This window comes from Fundulus heteroclitus, chromosome 4, assembly GCF_011125445.2.
Source record: "Fundulus heteroclitus isolate FHET01 chromosome 4, MU-UCD_Fhet_4.1, whole genome shotgun sequence".
Taxonomy (NCBI): Eukaryota; Metazoa; Chordata; class Actinopteri; order Cyprinodontiformes; family Fundulidae; genus Fundulus; species Fundulus heteroclitus.
Window position 1 is genome coordinate 21484791 of NC_046364.1, and position 22252 is coordinate 21507042.

The 22252-nt window shown below is 39.6% G+C and overlaps 1 protein-coding gene across 3 annotated transcripts in view; it reads left to right on the forward strand.

The window, feature by feature from the left end:
- The window catches only part of LOC105916397 (protein unc-13 homolog C), a 181036-nt gene that overhangs the window by 76628 nt on the left and 82156 nt on the right, over positions 1 to 22252 (forward strand). For all 3 annotated transcript variants that reach the window (XM_021309664.2, XM_036136264.1, XM_036136263.1), the window contains 2 exons: positions 12124 to 12213; positions 20325 to 20453. In XM_021309664.2, the coding sequence (XP_021165339.2) occupies positions 12124 to 12213; positions 20325 to 20453 (219 nt within the window). The remainder of the gene's footprint in view (positions 1 to 12123; positions 12214 to 20324; positions 20454 to 22252) is intronic.

Sequence of the window (22252 nt, forward strand, 5' to 3'; positions counted from 1 at the left end):
CGACCTGTCTAGTTCTTCTTGTTCTGACTATTTCCTCCGTAATGCTATTTATTCACTAATGTTCTCTAGACAACCTCTGAAGCCTTCACAGAAAAGCTTTGGGGAGATTCACATGTGCGGTTCATAATTAGGTAGCTCTTAAATGCAAATGGATGACACTGGATTTTAGTTAGCAGTATCAGAGATAAAGGGTTTGAATACATATTCAAGCCACGCTTTTCAGATCTTTATTTGGAAAACAAAAGAAAACTATCTTTTCTTTTACATCCACACCACTAATACATTGTATTCATTGAGGATCTATCATATGTAATCTCAATGAAATACATTAAAGTCTGTGGCTATCATGGGACAGACCGAAAAAATTTCCAAAAGGATGTGAATACTTTTGCACCGCAATGTACACTGCTGATTGAATATGACATGCTGCCTTTGGTTTTCCTCTAACTGCTTGGAGGAGTTGAATCCATTTGTTCATATTGTGATATATGTTTGCTAAATCTGATGTGTAATAGAGTAGCACCTGTTGACAGAGCCAAGTGTAAGTTTGTTGCCAGGTTTGCCCATCTGAAATACAGACGGTGGGACAAATGCAGAGTATGAAGCTTTTTTTCTTATTAGAAATTTAGTAAATTAGGATGAGATGCAACGTTAATGCCTTTGCAGACCCTGGATGCTGATGGCATAAAATACACGACATTTGCTAATGGATAATTTGGAATTTTTACGTCGATGCAGTGCTGGTAAAAGGAATTTTGCAACCACCATTGTGGCGAGGCCTTCGTCTTTTCTATCTGCTACGTGCTCTTAGCGCTCCTCCTCTTATGTTTGCGGTTGAGCTGCGGTGTCATCATTAACTGCTAGTTACTCACCACACACACCGTGCAGGGGCTGTAAGGGGTAGATGATGCACACGTTGCTGTGAAGTCGGAAATCTAATGGCCTGCAGCACCGAAGAACCGCTTCCAGTAGGAATTACCTCCAGCTGCCAGCCGATAATTAAGCCCAAGCATATTCTTAGAATATCATACCATGATGTAGTTTGGTGCTTACCTGATACCTGAACCTCATGTTAATCCGGTGCAACAACATGTTTTGTAATGATCACAGCTTTTATTAATAAGGTTATCCGACAGCAGAGGGTATCGATCCACATCTGCAAAAATATTCATTTGAAATGCTGCTGTGGAATTTTTTAAAACCGCCTCTACCATCCTGTATGTGCTTCTAAAATGAAAAGTGTGTAAGCTCACGCTCACACAGCCTGGGTGAAATATTGTTACTTTATAAGGTGTCATAAAATGCCTTCGCCTGCTGGGGTCACGCTCACTCGTTAGTCCATATATGGGATGACACTGGTTCATTTGTCATGGCCATTAGTTCAGTGATTGCTACTGAATGATAAGCCTCAGGGAGCACCTCTGTGGGCTTAATTATGGTGCTTTATATAGGATTTTCTGGTTGACTTGTTGCAGAAGTGGCATGAATGTGTTTGATTTAACCTGCTGTCACCTCCATATATTATTATAATGAATTCTTAGGCTCCACGGTTTGTGTCACCACCCCTAGCATGTCATGTTGTTTTTTTATGTCTTGTATAGTGACAGATTAAATTTATATGCTGAAGGGAAATGGCAGCAGGTCAGTAACATGATATATATTACAAATAGCACTCCAGGATCAGAAAAGTCTTTAGGATGTAAACATGAGAGAGTGTTCATCCATTTGTGGGAGCGCAACTGGAAAACTTTTACTTTATAAATTGTAGATAATTGGACGATTTTTAGATGCGTGAAAAATTCACATAACCAAACTATTTCTGTTGCTGAGACAACTTTCTCACTTGTATTACATTTAGGTTTATTTTCGTCAGCAAACTTTGGCTAACTGTGGTAAATGCAAGTAAAAGCTTTCTCTTAAAGAACAAAATACAAATGTAATGTCTTTCCAAACAAAATTAAAGGGGACATACCATGCTTTATATATATATATATATATATATATATATATAATATAATATATAATATATATATATATATATATATATATCTGGTATATCTATATATATAGATATTATATTAATATATATCTGTATATATATATATCTCTATCTCTATATGTCTGTCTAATCTATATCTCATCTCTCTCTCTATATCTATCTATTCTCTATCTTAATGTATGTCATCATGTCTGTGTCTATCTCTATAGTCTCTGTATGTGTATATATATATATATATATGTGTGTGTGTGTGTGTGTGTGTGTGTGTATACGTAGGTGCACCTAACTTCCTCTCATGTAAATTGAAATCCTGATGTAAAGCACTTAATTTTCCAGAATAATCCCTAAAGAGTTAATCCTGTTAGACTCCCATCCCAATAGAAATTTGTTTTAGTCTCTCTGCTCATGGACAGGTCTATATATACCCCCGCTGTTGCTCTGAATCACAGATATACTGTATGTGGGCACACTCCTGCGCACACAGAGAAGCACAGTTGTGTGCACATCCCTCTGCACGTTCCCCATGCTGACAGCATGACAGCGTGACAGTAAACTGAAGCTGAAGGATGACCCGCTCACCTTTAATGTGACACGAAAAGCAACACGTTGTTGCGCGGGGGATCGCTTTTGTTACTCTGTTCAGTGCAACAGTGTGAAGCCCCCAGTGATTACAGAGCAGCAGGTACGACTGAGGGCTTGTGGATGGATAAGAGAAGGGGAGCGTTAGTATAGCACATGACTAATAGAATCTGTTTTTCAAGAGGGGGTAAAGTTGCAAAGAGTGAAGGTGTAATCACAAGGATTTGGCAACAGAGGTGGGTCGATCAAGCTGAGAGGAAGTTGAGCAAAGGATTTGTGTAAAGAGGAATATTTTCATAGGGGAAAGATATGGATTTTTAAAGAGAAACAGGTGAAGAAGTAAAGGCATGGGAGGATGACAGAGAGGGACAGAGGGGTTAAGTGAAGGAGAGAGGGCCTCTTTTATCGTCAGATGGCCCGGCTGTCTGGCTGTGACACGTTCACAGAGAAAAGTCACAGAATATCACGTTGCATTCACCTGCCAGCACTGCCCTGCTGCTCTCTTGTCAACGTTGCCACAGACCAGTGGTTTACGCACACTCCCACATCCACACACGGTTCATACTCTCTCGGTTCCCTTAGCATCCCACAGAGCCGACCTGCCACTATTTCTCAGTAATAAGATTCAGATCTGGCTGCTCCGCTCACTCACCATATGGATTTCCCTATAATGACATTCTGAGGGAGATTGAGTTTGCTTTTGTAAAACAGAGGGCTTGAATCAGCAGAGAGGGAGCCCGAGTGCAGCTGTCGCTCCACATTTTACTACATATGCATTTCTTCTCCTCCAGCTTTACTCCAACAGCCCTGATACACGGCGACACCTTGTATAGCAAATCTTTCCTAGCTGGGATTTGCAAGTCTCTCTGGGTAGAACATTAAATCTCTGGGTGGGAGATTCATGAAGCCGAGCAATCTCGTTCAATTTTAGCAATTGTTTTGCACTAGCCATTTGTTCACTGCATTCCTGCACTGACCTCAGCAACTAGATGCACTAACTACAATCAGCTGCAAACACGACCACCAAGTCCAGCAGATTTGGAAGAGATGTACAACTTTTCTGTGTCCGGTCACAGTTCTTCAGCCACAAAATGCTCTTAAGTCATTGTAAAAATACAAAGGAAATAATAGATTTTTTCTACTTATTTTTATTTATATTTGTATTAATTTAATTAACAAATTACTTCAGGCCCTGGCCTGATAAGACCCTCCTTAAAGGAGGAGGAGCAATTATGTTGGAACTATATTTTTTCCTGTTTTTTTTTTTTTTCTCAAATGGTAGAGCTTAAATGGCAAATAAACAATGCTGGTATATATGATCAGAGGCCCCTTTCTTTAGGTCACCCTTCCGTTTCTTTTAAATAAATCAACTGGTGTGCTAATATTATCCAATTTAAGATGTCAAACTCAATAACTACAATATTTCTGTCCCTGTTTGCTCAGCAAGAGACCATTTATTCACAATAAGAACCTTGAAGTTGCCAACAGGATTCACATAAAGGATCACAGGATTAAAAAAAAAATGTTGGATAGCAATTTGCCTCACTCATTTATCTCGTGTTGTAACACCATATTGAGATTGATCTGCAGAAAGTGGATGGCATTGATGAGTGCAGCTAAGCAGACTCCTCCCATTTTGGTACATTTGCATTAGCTAGCATCATCTCTGACGCTATTATGTCAGTCGGCACTTAACATGTACACACGGATAACCGTAACACCAGCTGAAAAAAAAGTTGCCATTGCAAATAGGATAAGGAAAGTTGGTGAGATTGTGACATTTGGATAGTCATTGTAATACATAAGTAAAGTGCTAGAATTTTTACAAAACTATGAAGCTACAGTACAGTGCCTGGTATTTCATCAAATACAAGGCATTTAAATATTTAACTACTGAAATTTGGACTCTGTAGATTTGGATGTGTTAATGCCTGTTCAGAATAGATTGGAATAGAAAGTGCAAACTAGTAACTTAAAAAATAAATACTGTAATGATTTTTTTTGTTGCAAAAACTGGAGGGATGTTAGATGACTTAGACTCAGTACAGGTACATTACAGTACATTCTAATCATAAAGCAAGAAAAAGCAAGACACCCCATCCATTTAAGTTGATAAATGAAAAATAATCTTTGGTTTCTATCGTGAGGGACAGGCTGTGCACACATTCACCAAACTCTCCCAATTTCTTCCTTCTCCTGTACTTCAACACCTTTCAGCAGAGGGTATTATTTTCCCTGTGACATCTGTGCAACACAAATTGGTCTTTCAGAAAGTAAAGGTAGTTTCTCAGGCTTTACATTACCTTAATATGGGACAACTTCCCTTTACATGCATGCATAACCTCATTTCGCTGATGGCAGACTTCATCGGCAGAGGCTACACACTCTGCTGTTATGGGCCGGATCTACCTGTGTGCCTTTGTTTCAGACTTGAGTTTATTTAAATAAGGGACTTTTTTTGTCTGCGCAAATGTTCGCAAACATTCGCCACCTGCGCATGCCATAATGAGCTTCCCCATCGGTGTTTAGAGAATATAGTGAGGGATTTGTACTATTGGTTTAGTTTGGGCAGTTTGGAACAAGTGATATTTGGTTTCTGTGCCCCGTTGGGACATCTGTGCTATTTGTCATAAAATGGAACTCCTTGATTCGTGGACATTTGGAAATTCTGGCTTGCTGCCTTAAATTTTTGCCTTAGCCAGCAGTGTTGATAAAGGGAAAGAAAAAAATAAAAGATTTTTCCATATGTTTATTTGTTGCTTTTAACAATAAAGCAATTTAGTCACACTAACATAACATATCACATGTACAAAAGATTAGTCTTCTGGAGTAACACAAAAAGACTCCACTTAGCACCGAGGAAATATACTCACAACTCTTCCCAGTTGCACAGGCAATTAGTCATCTTTTTTTGTCTTCCTCACAAGATAGGCAAGGGAAGAAAATATTATTTTATAGTTTCTTGAAAAAGAAATTGTTTGGGAAACAAAAGCTTCAGCTGCACAGTAAGCATTTGGGATTATCTTGTTCTTTGCTGAACAAAACCTGCATAATCCAGATCTAGCCTTCAGAAATGCATGACAGACAATGTGAAAATCCCATCCATGTAGACAAGTTTTTATCACCTGTCACTGAGGGCGGGAGATAAACCTTCCTGCTAACTGTCGAGAAAAGTAAAAAAAAAAAAAAAAACTATAAAAATGTTGATGTTACTGAAATGATGAAATACATAAAGGTTTTCTAATAAAAAATGGATGAACTGCACAACAATATCTATGGCACTATCGATGTGTATTTGCACAGAGAGAAGAGGAATTCTCTGTATATCTGTTTCTGTCAATAACGCAGAAGTTGGTCCCAGTGGCTGCAGGTATTTGCAACTTAGCTATCACGCCTCTCTCTGGATCTAATTTCCATTTTCTTATGGGAGATCCCATGTGATTCCCAGTTCAGACGTGACTCCCCTATGTAGTTTGGTTTTGCATTGACGCTGCCAGAGTCTCCTATCAGACAATCAGTCTTTTAAACCATCTGAACACACCCATATTTCAACATGGTTTTAAATGAAACATACTGATGTGCACCTTTTTTCAGTAAGAGGAGCTTAAGCCTACTCAGCAGAAACAAGTTATGTGTTGCAGTGGGAACATTTAAATGCCAGTTTTGGTTTGAGGACATATTGAGGCATGGGTTGTCAGCCATTTAGCATTTTTTCCTAGTTTTGATATTCTGAACAAACTTTTCAGTTGAACTGTGTTTATGAAGCCCCGAGATAACACCAGGTCAAAGGCAAAGTTCTAATACTCCAATTAAAACCAATTACTGCTTGATCCACTGCAGCGATTAATTTTTAAGGCCAAAAATGGTGCGCGGCAAAGGTAATCATACCTCTCGAAGCTTTTTACATTTTGTCAGAACGCAGCCACAAACCTCAGTCTACATTATTGAAACAAGAAGACGCTTTGCTAACATGGGACGAAAACTGAACTATTTTGACTTAAAACACAATGCATGTGGAAAAACACACTCCTCAGTGTGGTGTTTTCACACCATGAAACACATCATGCTGGCAACATCATGCTGTGGGGATTGTTTTTTATTACCAGAGACAGAGTTGAAATGATGAAAGATTGCTAACTACAAGGCGTTGTGAAAATCTCTTAAACGCTACCAAAAAGAAAAAAAAAATAAACCTGACCCTAAGGCAGAGGTTCACCTTTCAGCAGGACAACAGCACCAAACAGACATCTAGAGCTGTAACTGAATGGTTTTGATCAAAACGTGATTGAGTGAACCGGGCTGTTTACACATGTTTTCGATCCACTTTAACTAAGCAAGAACTATTTTGCAGTTTCTAGATGTGAAAAGTAGTGAGAAACGTGGTCATGTGAATTTTTCACGCACAGAGACAGATCCTAAAAGACCTGTAGTTTTGATTGCAATGAAAGTTGTTTCTAAGAAGTATTGATTCTAATTACAATTTTATGCAGCACTTTTTAAAATTATTTAAAAATAAAATTCTAAATCATAGACAATTTACCTCCCAATTCACTATTTTGCGCAAAGTTTTGCTATAGTCTTTGTCATAAAGTCTCAATATAATTTGTTTTAGATTGTGATCAAATCATAATAAAGTGCAATCAAATCCAGGGAATCGTAAAATGCCAGATGTTAACCCACAACTATTAAGCATGCTGTTTTTTTTTATCACAGTGCTAATGAGCTTTTTCCACACACATGCTATAAAGCTCTACAGTAATCGGACCGACCTATAAAAACACTGGAGGTGAAATTGTGAAATAGCTTGAAGTTGTTAATGACTGGGTTGCACGTCCTCTGTGTGTGAACTTTTTTCTTTTTGATGATGAGCAGTTGTTGCTCCAGAGTTTCTGGTCCAAAACGATATTCAGTGCAGATAACACCAGAGACAAAGACCTCAAAGCCAATCAACATCAGCAGCCCTCTGTCTCGTCTCATGATGGACTTCCTGTCATCTCTCTAAGGCAGTGATGATGCTGTCTTTACTTTTGGCTCGCAGATGGGGTCCCTTCTTTACTTAGTTTTCACATGTGCTGATGGCAAAAAAGATCATTATTTTTCTTCTCTCCTGTCTTTCTTGTTATTTTCTTTCTGCTTTATCAGCCAAGGTTCCTTTCTGGCTGAAACTGTAGCTTTCCAGACATGACAGCAACTGAGATACCCATAGCTCTCTTTTAGGCAATTATTGTTAACGGCTGAAAAAAAAACAACAACTAATGTACAGTGCCTTGCAGACTACATCATTAATTTCACATCACGGAGACCAACATATATTTTTTCTCTTAATGCAAAATACCATGAGGGGCAGAGGGCAAACTAATGCTGCACCTCATCCTTAACATATATCCCTACAATTAAACACAGTGGGTGTAGCATCATGCTGTGGGAGTGTTTCTCTTAAGCAGGGACAGAAAACTTTGCAAAAGTTGATGGGAAGATGACTAAAGCTAAATATAAGTATATCAGCAAAAAAAACACCCGTTTTTAACAGGGGTCTCCTGTTTTGGTGTTCAAGGGCGTTTAGGTTTGATTCTAAATGCCTCTTCTTCAAAGGAGCTGGTTCAAATAGCTCGCCTACCTTGTCATCAGGGCATTGGTGATCAACCATCATTTGGTTTAGGTGTGTTTAACCAAACAAAGACTTCACAACGTGTGGGATATTGATCCTAGAAGACTGACTCCGGACAGCTGTGTGTGAGAGGCTGCAAAAGACTCGAGAGAGAGTTCAGCCTTCCATCAGAGCAACAAACCTAAAGGTGATCCCAGAGCTACAATGTAATGGTTTAGATTAAAGCATTTTCACGTGTTAGAATAGCCTAGTCCAAAGTCCTGAACTAGAGCTAGGTGAGAATCTGTGAGAACATACTTGCTGTTTGCAGATCTTTTAACTGTGCTTGAAAGATATAAAAGAAAGAAAGAAAAAAAAAAAAAGACAGTGAACAAAAGAGTCGGGGTCATATCCCTGCCTTTGTATTTGGAGGTTGAAAATATTTACACCTCACTTTTCAGATTAGCACCCATAGAAACCCTTGAAAAAAACACAATTCCTTCCTTTCCATGTAAGACATACTAAGTTTCTGGTTTTAATGGGACAAAGTAAAAAAAATCTGAGGGGTATAAATATTTTTTCAAGAAAATATAGCAAGTCATTTTATGGAAACCCTGCTGTAGAGCACATGAAAACAGTTAATAACCAAAGAGAAAAAGAAAATGTAATAATATTGAACTTTTGTTCACAAAGACAGGCAACTGCCCGCTCTTGATGTTTTATTTAACTGTTTTAACAGAGAAAACATTTATCTTCTACTGAACTAGACATTATATTTTATATGATCTCAATTAGAGTTCCTTTTGCTTTCCAGAGATGTAATTAATAAATTATACATTTTGTGAACACTACACTGTATGAAACAAAAAAAAGCTTCCAGTGGTTGACATTCATTACATTCAAGCAGCTGAATCAAGTGTCACTCAATGCTTGACTTTATTTGGCTTCGGTAACCAGAATTAGCAGCATTGCTTTCTTATTTTACTGAAACCATTACAAAAATGAGCACACGCTCAAAAGCCCAACCTTGAAGCATTCTTCATCCAAATGGAGGGAGGGTGGTAAGACTTTATTTAGTGTGCAGATTTAAATTCATAATTATTCGCTGGGTCAGATCTCCATTATCACTGAAAGGCAGAGTGAAAAAAGGTAAAAACCAGGTTCTGTGGAGTGCAGTTTCAGCTCTGCTTGATGTAATTTCTTATTTCATATAAATGTTAATGTAAGCATTAATGCTTCCTCTGTAAAAGCAAGAAAGCACAGCTCATTTTGACTTTACATGTGAAAGCTGCAGACTCAGAGAAATCCCTATTATATATTTATTCTTTAATTCACACAACAAACTTAATTCAGTGTATTAAAGCTGCACTGGGTATGATGCGATAAGTGTCCTTCAACATGTCTCATATTTAAATTTTCCCATTTGTATGCTGGAAGGGAAATAATGCGGTGTTCTTCGTTTATCCCGTGTGGATTTCAAAACTACAGTTTCTTTCTTTTTGAATAAAATCCAACCTAAAGGTGTTTTCTAAATGACTACAACCTTTAACTCCACATGCTCTTAAATCCAAAGTTACAGTTTGTCAGTAATCAAATGGTCACTGTACCTTTAAGCTCTTCACTTGAAATTCTGATCACTGACCATCTAACTAGTGTTATTTTAACTACTGTTAAAAACTGAAGCTGAAAAATCTTTTTTTTTCTCAAATGAGTTGCAATTTCTTTCTTTAGAGGCAGATTATTGTTTAAATTTCTACTTCTGGTCTGAATGGTCATGTCAGCATCTATATGCACACATCGTTGTATTTCGATCTGATAATAGATATTATTTACTTCAATATTGTCCAGTTTATATTGTATTCGGATAGCTTATTGTCTGTAGACTAAACTGTTGATATAGCTTTTTAAACAAAGATGTTATCCTCATATCTTTTGAGTTATATAAACTAATATATAAATAAGTCATTTAGTTTTGGTCCTAACCATTTATATCTAATTTAATGTTGAACAAGGATAAAAAAAAAATAGGCCCTATAATAAGGTTCAAACCCCCTTTTTGAATCAGCTGCAGAACCAGCTGAATCGTTTCAGGCTATTCTTGCTAAATTAAGGAAATTTAAAATGACTTGGAGGCAGTCACGTCTGGCTAGAAATGATACGATTGACTATTATTGTCCCTTTTTTAATCTAGAGTGGCTGGTAACAGTGCTGTTTTTACCACCTAAATGAAAATGAAAAATTACATGAAATATGAAAAAGCTAGTTAAAACATTGGTGTTTTTTTGTAGCATTTTGATCTCATGCTCAAACAGTGTCAGGACTGTTTCATTATATCTTTGGCTGTATTATTCAGCCAAAGATATACATACAGTAGAATAGAAGCCTCTTTAGACACACAGTCGTGTTAAAAAATATCCCTCCCCCTCTAAACAGATATAACACATATGGTGTCTATGACAGAAAAAATGAGCCAGCGGATAAGTTGCAAAAAATGAAACAAACAAAGAAAAACCTCTTACCGTTTACAAAAGGATATTTACCATTGGTGCAATTGGAATAAACAGATTTTTTGTTTTAATAATCATATTATTCGAATCAGACTTGTGAATAACCTTTAAAATCACATTAGATAATCGCAGTAATAAGATTTTTTGACACTTAATTGATGCCCAAGTTGAGGGCAGGGAAAATAAATTAAGTAGTCCTCTCCACCAGCTGCCTGGGGGCCTCTGTGAACCAGTTTGACGATTAGCTGGATGTTAGTGCTTTTTATAACTGTTTGGTTAGTCTGTTTAACTCGTTACCAGCTTATCAGACTTTTAAAATAATTATTATTGTAGCCGAGGGTTGGTTTGTACGCGAGAAGACAAAAATCATAATAGATAATAGAAAACCTTTTTGCCTGAAACCATTAGAGAAGTTCTATTTTATTTTTCTATCTATCTATTTTCCTGTCTGTCTGTCTTGTAAAATTTTCATGGTCTTGCATGCTTTTGAGGAACTGCATAAGCTCCCTAACACACATTTATGTTTGATTGTAATATATCTTGTAGAAAACCATGATGAAACACTTCATAAACAGAGTGGTTCCTGTTAAAGCAGTGATGCAAAACAGCATCAGTAAAGTAAGAAAACAGCAGAAGCTACTATTGATTTTCTTTTCTTTTTCACATGAATGGCCAAATAGAGTATATTTGCTTATAAGGATGCGTGTCAGGCTTGTTTGCCTGGAGGCTTTTTACTATGCTTTCACCTCTAAATTTGACTCTTCCTATTAATCATGGCCATAAGGGATAGAAACAGTAATTTCTCAGCAGACTGTCTGTGAGACATTAAAGGGTTTTCCATGTTTTCACTTGACTAGGTTTTTGACCATACTGCAGATGTGGTCCATCACCTATGTTTTTTTTTTTTTGTTTTTTTTTTTTGCATCACCTTGTAACTTTCATCAGCCCAGGAACTCTGTCGACGCTGCTCACATCATGAAGATGTGAGTGGAGGCTTGCTTTAGCTGATTGCCGTTAATCTCATCCTTCTATTGTTAGGCTTGAAGGCTGCTGTTAAGATTGGGCTCTGTTTTCTGAGCCCCTGATGTGAATTTATTGATGGGATCGACGGGGAGATACAACAACCACATTTTTTTTTATAAGAGCTCAGCGAGAGCTGGAGAAGTAGGATAATGCATGGAGCAGTAATGCGTTTCCCCTGAGCCGTCGGGGCTTTATATGCTCCCTCGTCACGCTGCTCTGCACCGCCTGATGACTTCATGGCCCTAAAATAGGGATTTTCATCAGCAGAGACCTCCTCTGTCCACTAAACGATTAGACAGACTGTCATGTTGCTGTGATTGCTTGACATTCCTCAATAATCAATTTTCATGTTTTGGGCTATCTAAGGGACGTGAAAGAAAGACGTCATTCTCCTTCATGTTGCTGTTGTTCTTTTTGCTTGATTGCAGGATAACTTCCCTGCAGGAAACCCAGAGCGCCTCCAAGATCTGAAGTCCACTGTCGATCTACTTACGAGCATAACCTTCTTCAGAATGAAGGTAAGTGTACACATTTATGAATCTTAAAAAAAGAGGTGAACACAGAAATCAGTTCTGTCCACACACTTAAAAAAGCTGACTTAAGTTTTTCTGTTAGATTTCTCATATGGCTCTTTCACCAGAGAGCTGCTTCATCCCAGCAGCACCTGTTGCCGTCAAGGCTTCCTACATTCATTCCCAGAAATAAAACAACACTAATTCCAACTGAATAAATGAATACAAAATCTGAACACTCTGTCCTTGCAACAATCCTGACCACTCAAGCAAATTTCTTGTTACAAAACCTCACGCGTTTAGCATCTAATGCTGAGATGTTGTCCTTGTCTTAGGTGTTGACCTGTTTTAAACCCCAACCTTTAGAACCTTTATATTTTGTTTAAAACTATGACGATGGCGGTTCCAACACCTCTCAGAAATGCCTGTGGAGGTCGTTTTGAACCAGTGTCAAAAAAGGCTTCAAAATGACAAATGTGACATTTAAAAAGGTTGCTTTTGCTAAATTTCTAAATTTAATTCCCTCTCAGCCCGATACTGGGCTTATTAATGATGCGGAAACACCCACTCACAAAACTTTCTGCAGCCTGGGTCCCTTGTTAAAAATATAATTCGATTAACCCCAGACTGTCTGAATTTTTTTTTAACTGTGCAATAAATTTTAATTTGTGTATTTGCTCTCAAGCTGATGCTTAAGTAAGATGACATTAATACAATTTGGCAAAATTGGGCATACTTCCAGCACATAGGCAGAAAGGTGCTTCCGGTGCAATTATTGGTATTTGTAGAATAAGTATCAAGCAACATGACTGAGGTACAAATGCCACCTTGACTGCATTAACACCGAAAGCACTTTCAGGTATGAATTTGTGATGGTAGTTTCCAAACATCAGCATGCTTTTTGTTTTACTGTTCTGTTGTTATTTGTTTATACACTCAGAGTGTAATTTATCATTTGCAGAGCTCAAAGATTAGCACAGGAATTAGAGATCCTAGTTCTTAAAAAAATATACAGCCTATGAGGATTAAAATGTTTGTTGTGGCAGTATTTAATATTAAGGCCCATAAACTGCCGTCTTTTGGCTGCAAGCCTGCTGGGGATATTTATGCTTCATATGTTTATAGTTGTGTCAGTTTTTATTTTTATCTGATATTAATATTCACCTGTCTTCTTCAGGCAAAACAGTCTTTTTGCCCAAGTCCAAGTTAATATGAAACAGTCTGACTAAAGTCTGTTGTTTACAACTTGCTGCATTATGTATAGGCCTATATAGTTTTTTATTGCCCACTGCATTATCTTTGATGTGGTCATAAACCTAATTAGCAAAGGTATATTTTCTTTATTTTGTTAGTCAGGATCCCTGCCAGTTGTAAAGACCACAACCGGGTTGACTGGTTACTGAAATGGATTCTAAATTACCATCTCAGTGATTGAAGGTACACGTTGTCCTAACTCCTATTTTTTATGTGACAAATATCCAATTACTGAAGAGATGTTAAAAAACATATTTTAGGAACATTCATAAACTGTGAGGTGTAATTTCAAAGAGCTACACAGCTCTACAAATGCTCAGGGGGTCAAAATGAACACTTTGCAGTTCTAATGGTGAAAATGTACCACATATTCCTTGTTCCCTGTTCTTCACCCAGATAATGAGAGAACACTGACTTGCTCCTTCTACTGTAGCTTTCTTTATATGGGTGTCTGCGCTGGAGCACTGAGGCAGCGCTGAGATGGCAGCTGTAAGGAGAGGGAAGAAAACTGTCACGTTAGGTCGTCAAAGCCTTCACTCTGTGCCATACCAATGTTAAGCCCTTCTGTGTATACATTATGGACCGCTGCTCACACATAGCCACAGCCATTCCACGGTGACCTGCAGATGCACCTAAATGCTGGTGCATTCATCAACAATTACGTTTCATTTGTTCGACCTAAATAAGTGGGAAAAAAAACAAAACAAAAAAAAAACTCCCCGCTTGGTTTACACGTCTAAACAAAAATGTGATACTGTTACATAATCGCAAAAAGTGCATTGTTATGTAGGTCAAACCTGTAGTGAGTCAGTTATTTCGGCTCCACTGATCTGGTAGTTTTGGCCAGCAGCAAAAAACTGAAAATGTGCCTTATAACGAAAGTTACGTATGTAACTCCGATTCTATGCAGCTCAGATGACCGCCACAGCATCTCTGTCTCTCAGAATCCTTGCATTCGCGAGACGTTTCTGTAGGAACAGAGCCTTGGATGACGGCAGACTATATGGAAGGTTCTGATTGGTCATCCAGTCTGTCACAGATGTGACCGCGTCTGTATTGAATGATCCCTTTTGCGCATGCACAAAGGGATCATTCAGCACTGCCCTGCGGCTGTCAGGAGGGATGACATAAAACTACTTTAAAGTTGAAAATTTGGCACAGTAAAGAAAGCAGAATTTTATTAACCAGAACCATAATTGATATTGTTATCAACTTTTGTCTCCGCAACACTAGAACAACCAATTGATGCAATTCCCATATATTCTGTATTGCACCACAACAGGTGATGACTTTTCCTGAAATGAGTCTTTTTCATCATCTTCTGAATAATGGGATGTTCTCTGACACAAATGAAAACAACCGTGATCGTTTATACATTGAACCGCATTGGAAGACATTTTCTCTCTATAAAACAACGTAACGCGATGCTCTGCAAGCCGTTGTGTCACGGCCCCACAGCTGTTGCCAGGCAACTGAGTTGCATTGGGAATAAGTGACACAGAGATGGCCCAGCAAAATATTCACAATATTTTGCTGATTTAGTTTATTGATTGGATTTTGATGAATGTGTTTACATAGCTTGATTTGATTATTTTAGGCTGCAATAATTGTAATAATTAACATGTTCTACAAGTTAAATAAAATACATATGATAAAATAATGAATAAAAAAGGGGTATAACCTAGTTTGGACATCTTTTGGGCAACTTTTGGCAAAGATTCAGATGGTCGAAAATAGACAAAAATTGAGGAGTCGGAGGATTATGACATTTGTAATCAATAACTGGCTACAACTGAACTAACATCGCTGATGAGATGTGGAGCTAATTTTCAGCTAAGTGTGACCTCAAGATGGCCTGTTGGATTTTTGCAATACCTAAATGCATACATGGACGATAGAAAAGCATACATCATGTTGGTCATCAGTAGTAGGGTTACAGAATCTAAGTGTGGGCGCATTTATGTAAAACACTTACATACTGTATCTATTTTTAGCAATATAAGCAATTCTTCTCTTTTGTTTCCTTTACACTTGAATTTTTGGATCTGTGATAAAAAGGTTAAATAAAAGTTAAGGGACACTGGTTTTATATTATTAAGATTTAGTTTGTCCTCTCTATCTATGCCTGTATGGATACTTGTCCTGTGAGTTGGCCCGGGGATGGACTTTTGACCAAGGATGTACCCTACCGCCTAACCAGGGCCCCCTTTAGATACGCACCATCTTGTTAGATCGGGTTTGTGGATGTAAGATATTAAGTACTTTTGAATATTCAATAATAAATTTAAACTTTAAAGTGTAAATTTATTTTACACTTTAAAGTGTAAAATATGCCTTTTACAAGTAAAGGCATACCCCCACCCCCAGACACATCTTGAAAATGCCACCAAAGTGGGCGGTTCCAAGGGACACGGATGAGCGGTGGGAGTTTTAAGCAGTGCCCTTCACTGCCATGGTCAGGACAAGGGAAAGTGTCCTGTTGAGACATGGAGTGACGAGGGTGACATCTGGTTGTTTTGCCACAGATCTGTCTTTTTAGGCAGAGGATTATTCATCCCTTAAATGCATCACTATCACGACGAAAGCATGCACCTTTGATGACAGCATGTACCATTTGAACTAATAGGAAAATTCAACTGCATTATCCACTGTTCAACCCTAAGAGGGCAGCACTAGGATGGTTTTAAGACAAATTTTTTTTGCAGAAATAAACAAGTTCCCATAAATATGTAACGAAGTGCACATTAACATTAAAGTAGCACCCTTACTTATTTAATTTGCCGTCCGTCTTCTTCCACTTATCCGGGGTCGGGTCGCGGGGGTAGCAGCTTCAGTAGGGAGGCCCAGACGTCCCTCTCCCGGCCACTTGGGCCAGCTCCTCAGGAGGAATCCCAAGGCGTTCCCAGGCCAGCCGGGAGACATAGTCCCTCCAGCGTGTCCTGGGTCTTCCCCTGGGCCTCCTCCCGGTGGGACGTGCCCGGAACACCTCTCCAGGGAGGCATCCAGGAGGCATCCTGACCAGATGCCCGAGCCACCTCAACTGGCTCCTCTCGACGTGGAGGAGCAGCGGCTCTACTCTGAGTCCTCCCTGGATGACTGAGTTCCTCACCCTATCTCTAAGGGAGAGCCCAGACACACTACGGAGAAAACTCATTTCAGCCGCTTGTATCCGGGATCTCGTTCTTTCGGTCACGACCCAAAGCTCGTGACCATAGATGAGGGTAGGAACGTAGATCGACCGGTAAATCGAGAGCTTCGCCTTTTGGCTCAGCTCTCTCCTCACCACAACGGATCGGTACAGCGCCCGCTTCACAGCAGACGCTGCACCAATCCGCCTGTCGATCTCCCGCTCCATCTTCCCCTCATTCGTGAACAAGACCCCAAGATACTTGAACTCCTCCGCTAGGGGCAGCACATCCTCCCCAACCCCGAAAAGGCACTCTACCCTTTTCCGGTTCAAGACCATGGTCTCGGATTTGGAGGCACTGATTTTCATCCCGGCCGCTTCGCACTCGGCTGCGAACCGCTCCAGTGAGAGCTGTAGATCACACCCTGATGAAGCCAATAGGACCACGTCATCCGCGAATAGCAGAGACGCAATCCTAAGGCCACCAAAACGGATCCCCTCAACACCTTGGCTGCGCCTAGAAATTCTGTCCATAAAAGTTATGAACAGAATCGGTGACAAAGGGCAACCTTGGCGGAGTCCAACTCTCACCGGAAACGAGTCCGACTTACTGCCGGCAATGCGGACCAGACTCTGACACCGGTCGTACAGAGACCTGACAGCCCTTATTAAAGGGTCCGGTACTCCATACTCCCGGAGTACCCCCCACAGGATCCCCCGGGGGACACGGTCGAATGCCTTCTCCAGATCCACAAAGCACATGTAGACTGGTTGGGCAAACTCCCATGCCCCCTCAAGAATCCTGCTGAGGGTATAGAGCTGGTCCAGTGTTCCACGGCCAGGACGAAAACCACACTGCTCTTCCTGAATCCGAGATTCGACTATCCGACGGACCCTCCTTTCCAGAACCCCTGAATAGACCTTACCAGGGAGGCTTAAGAGTGTGATTCCTCTGTAGTTGGAACACACCCTCCGGTCCCCCTTTTTAAATAGGGGGACCACCACCCCAGTCTGCCAATCCAGGGGAACAGCCCCCGATGTCCACGCAATGCTGCAGAGCCGCGTTAACCAACACAGCCCCACAACATCCAGAGCCTTAAGGTACTCAGGGCGAATCTCATCCACCCCCGGGGCCTTGCCACCGAGGAGCTTTTTAACAACCTCGGCAACCTCAGCCCCAGAGATGGGAGAACCCGACCCAGAGTCCTCAGGCTCTGCTTCCTCAATGGAAGACGTGTTGGTGGGATTAAGGAGGTCTTCGAAGTATTCCGCCCACCAACGCACGACGTCCCGAGTCGAGGTCAGCAGCACACCACCCCCACTGTAAACAGTGTTGGTACTGCACTGCTTCCCCCTCCTGAGACGCCGGATAGTGGACCAGAATCGCTTCGAAGCCGTACGGAAGTCCTTCTCCATGGCTTCTCCGAACTCTTCCCACGCCCGAGTTTTTGCCTCGGCGACCAGCCGAGCCGCCTGCCGCTTCGACTGCCGGTACACATCAGCTGCTTCCGGAGTCCCACAGGCCAAAAAAGCCCGGTAGGACTCCTTCTTCAGCTTGACGTTTCGAGGGTTGCCGCCGCGACATGCACCGACAACCTTGCGGCCACAGCTCCGACTAGCCGCCTAGTCGGAGCGGGGGTCCATTCAGACTCAATGTCCCCCGCCTCCCTTGGGACGTGTTTAAAGTTCTCCCGAAGGTGGGAGTTAATTTGCCTTTTGGATAAAAAAAGTATTTTTGAATTTGAATTGAACTACGCCCAATTTTACAGTTTATCTGAAGAAAAGTTGATTTTGCGGTGAGTTCAACTTTTAGTAGGAACAGGTTGCTATGAGATTCTCACCTTGTGTAAAAAGAGCAACTAAATATCATTTACATTAAGATTTGACACTAAAATGTAAAATCTTATCTAATTCTTTTTATGTTTAACAAAAGATAGAATGCTTCTTACTGCTGCTAAAATAACATTGATTATTAAAGAACAATTTTGGAGATAAGACACATTAAAAAGGGTTATCAAAACACAGTTGAGGTTATTGTCAGTGTTTAAAAACAGTGTGCTATATCATTTACTCATGATTTAGCAAACAGTTTTTTATTCTAGTTTCTGCTGGAAACTATGTTGATAACAAATGATTACACTAGAAATCATGTCAAGTCATGAGTTAATGACATCTAACACATTAGATCCATCCATCCATTTTACTAGACGTCTATCCCTGTTGGGGTCGCGAGGGGTGCTGGAGCCTATCTCCAGCTGTCAATGGGCGAGAGGCGGGGTACACCCTGGACAGGTCGCACATTAGATCGTTACACCTAATTTTTTGTAACAGATGTAAAGTGTTTGGGGAAGTCAAGGATATGTAGGAAAACCATGCTTTAGATTTAGCAGCAGCTCCTAAGTAAACATGCATCTGCTTTTTATAGTGACACCAGGAGTCCAATAGGCTAAATAACTGTAACTATACTTTCTTAAAGCTAGAGTCTGCAATTTTTCTAGTTCCCCAAGTCCCTTTTTGAATAACTGCGCATGTGCAAGACCACCTTACCTGCTCTTCTGCTCTTCAGGGGCATCGCATGAAAAATTCTCCCAAATCTACTTTGGTCTTATTTATTTCTACTGAGGCCTTAATTTTCTTCTCATAAACTTGTAAGCGATTTGCTTCTTGCAACTCTCAGCCATGTTCAAAGTCTACGGTGAGAGCAGCAGAGCTACAATGAATAGCTAACATTGAAACTAACCACTAAGCTAATTCGGATACATAAATACTAGAAGTGCACAGCCTGCAAGTGGACACTTAACAAGGAAAGAGCATGCACTCTGTTGTTACATGAGCACATCAGAATGATGACCTGTGGGACAACAAATAGATAAGGTTATACCCCAGAAACTTGAGGTACAGATGGGAATGAGAGCATGAACAAAACTCTGACAAATCCGCACCCTTTGATGCAAATGACAGTGATGGGTCACAGTTTTTACAAGCCTGCAGCTCCCATAAAGATGGATTTTTTAACCTCATTTTTCTGAATACACAATGTATTGACTAATTTTAGGATAGAAGGATGATTTTACCCAGTATGATAAAAAGTGTTTCTGAACAGGATTGCCAACTATAACTTTAACTGTCTTAACCTAATAATAGTGGTGGGTGGTGCTCCTTTAGTTTCCACCCCATGACTTCCCAAACAGCTTACTTTGTTTATTTTTAGAAGAGGGAAGAAGTGTATGAGTGAGAAACAATAAAACAGAAACAAGTCAGGGAGGGGATATATCTGCTCGTACCAGCTGAGAAAAGATAGTTCAGTCCGGCACTTTCCCTGGCATCTTATTAGAAGGACTGAAAACCATAGGAACGATAACGTTAACAATTTTAGAGATTTTGAAATCATACCTTTTTAAAACATTGAACAAATCTTTCTCAGTGGGCTGTAATACCATTGGGGAAACAATTAGGCCCTCCAGAGATTCGTTTAAACATTTTGATTTCTAGAGTGGCAACCTAAGAACATGTGTTTTCTTTCTGTTAACATTACATACCACTGTATAGCAGCTTTTTGACATTTTTAGCAGTTATGCAAGCTGTCAAAAGTTAGAAAAAGGAAGCACCCACACAATACAAAGTTAACAGAAAGTTCATATTGTATGTGTTTCTTATATGGGTTGGCCGATGTTTGTCATTTAAGCGGTTTTAATGTTGTATACGTTTCACAAACCATTGTGTGTTTGTTTGACAGGTGCAAGAGCTTCAGAGTCCACCGAGAGCCAGTATGGTAGTGAAGGACTGTGTGAAGGCTTGTCTAGATTCTACGTACAAATACATTTTTGACAACTGTCATGAACTCTACAACCAGCTTCTTGACCAGGTAATCGTCATGTGTCATATTTCCACATGTTAACTCAATATTCAAGATCCTAATGATAGACGTCCTTTCATTTCATAATCTACACGTGTTTTTATCACATTTCACTATCATCTGACTAATTCGTACATAGGATGGGGGGTTAAGATTGACACGGCTATATGACTCCCTGGTCACCTTGGGCTATAAATCTGTAACCATTGTGAACTGTAAGGGATTATATGGCCAGAACAAGTGTGATATTGAACAAAAGTAGGATAGCTGCCATTAAAGTAGTGTGAGTCTGTGGACGCTCCTGTATCATCCTCTTGTGTACTGTATGCTGGATTTGGGAAATGGGATCTGATGTAAATATTACCTCAATACCAATATTACCTTGTGGGGGTCAAGACTATAGCAAAAGGTCTTCAGAATATCTTTTGGCAAAAAGGTTAATGTCTCATTTTTAATATTGTTATAAACGGAGAAAAATGACCTGGAGTTTGTCTTTAAAAATCACATCGCTGAAATCTGTCTCAAATTATACCTTTATCGACCAAAACCTACATACTGTCACACAAAATGATATCTTCCCTTTCAACTTTGGTGTGGTTGTATTGATGGGCGGCAATGTGGGAAAAATATAAATTAATCCCTGCATGGCTGAAAATCAATAGTCTATATATCACAACTGACATTTATCAGGCAATAAAAAGTACAGTGTCTAGTGCAACTTTGATAGAAAGACTTGAAGAGTCTGCAGCACATATGAAAGCAGCCGAGATAAAAATCATCTCTCAGACAATAAAACAGTATTCCAGTGATTTCATCTTTTTAGGAGCCATGGTGATTACCCAGAAGGACATAAACATTCCAGCAGTAATGCCGTTGTAAAACACGGGCTATATAGTCATGGCTTGTAGCTCACCGTGATATTTTTTTCAGTGTCTAAAATTGAGATATGTGTAAAAAAAAAGTTTTAGAGAAATAAAACCAGCACACTGGATTACATTTGAAATGCTGTACTGAGTTTATAAAAGAAATGCCACCCCATAACAACATTTCTGAGATTGGACTCTGCAGTTCCAATCTGAATTCCTAAAGTGACGATTTATTTTGAGGGAGGAGGAAGTCAGAATAACCTCACAGACCATCATCCTTCCCAGGCATTCAAAGAGCTTCTGTGGTAAACCCAGTCTGCCACTCAACAGTGCTGAAGGACGGTATTCAGAAAGATGTAATTTCTGCTTTGGTTATGATTAGCCTTCTTTCTCTGTGGCACACAGGCCTCACCAGTTTCATTTCCCAATCCAAAACAATCATCGGAATAGCCTATATTAAATTAGATAACCGTGCAGTGATTATAAACGTCTAACCTTTTGTTTTGCATATTTTGCCCAAGCAAAGGCAACAAAGTTGTAACTGAAGTGAAAAAATCAAACAAACAGAAAGAGTGGATATTAATTTAATGCAATGTCCATCAAACAGATGGTTGTACTGACAGAAGATACATAAAACGTAAAACGACACATTTTCTTGCCATATAAGCTTCATGTCCACAAACAAAAGTTGGCGTCATTTTGATGGTCTGGCTGTTGACTCCTGTTTGAGCTATCAGCAGAAACCATGTCACCTCCTGCAGCCTCAGGTTTGGGTTGTTCCTTCCAATGAATCCAACATTTAAATATCTTAATTTCCCTTGGGTAAAACGTGTTTCCAAATTTTTGGTGGGTGAAAATAAATTCATCCTTCTCATCTGTGCTTACTATTCTACCCTTTTTCCCACATTAATGACGTTTATAGCAAAAAGTGTTTTTTATGCT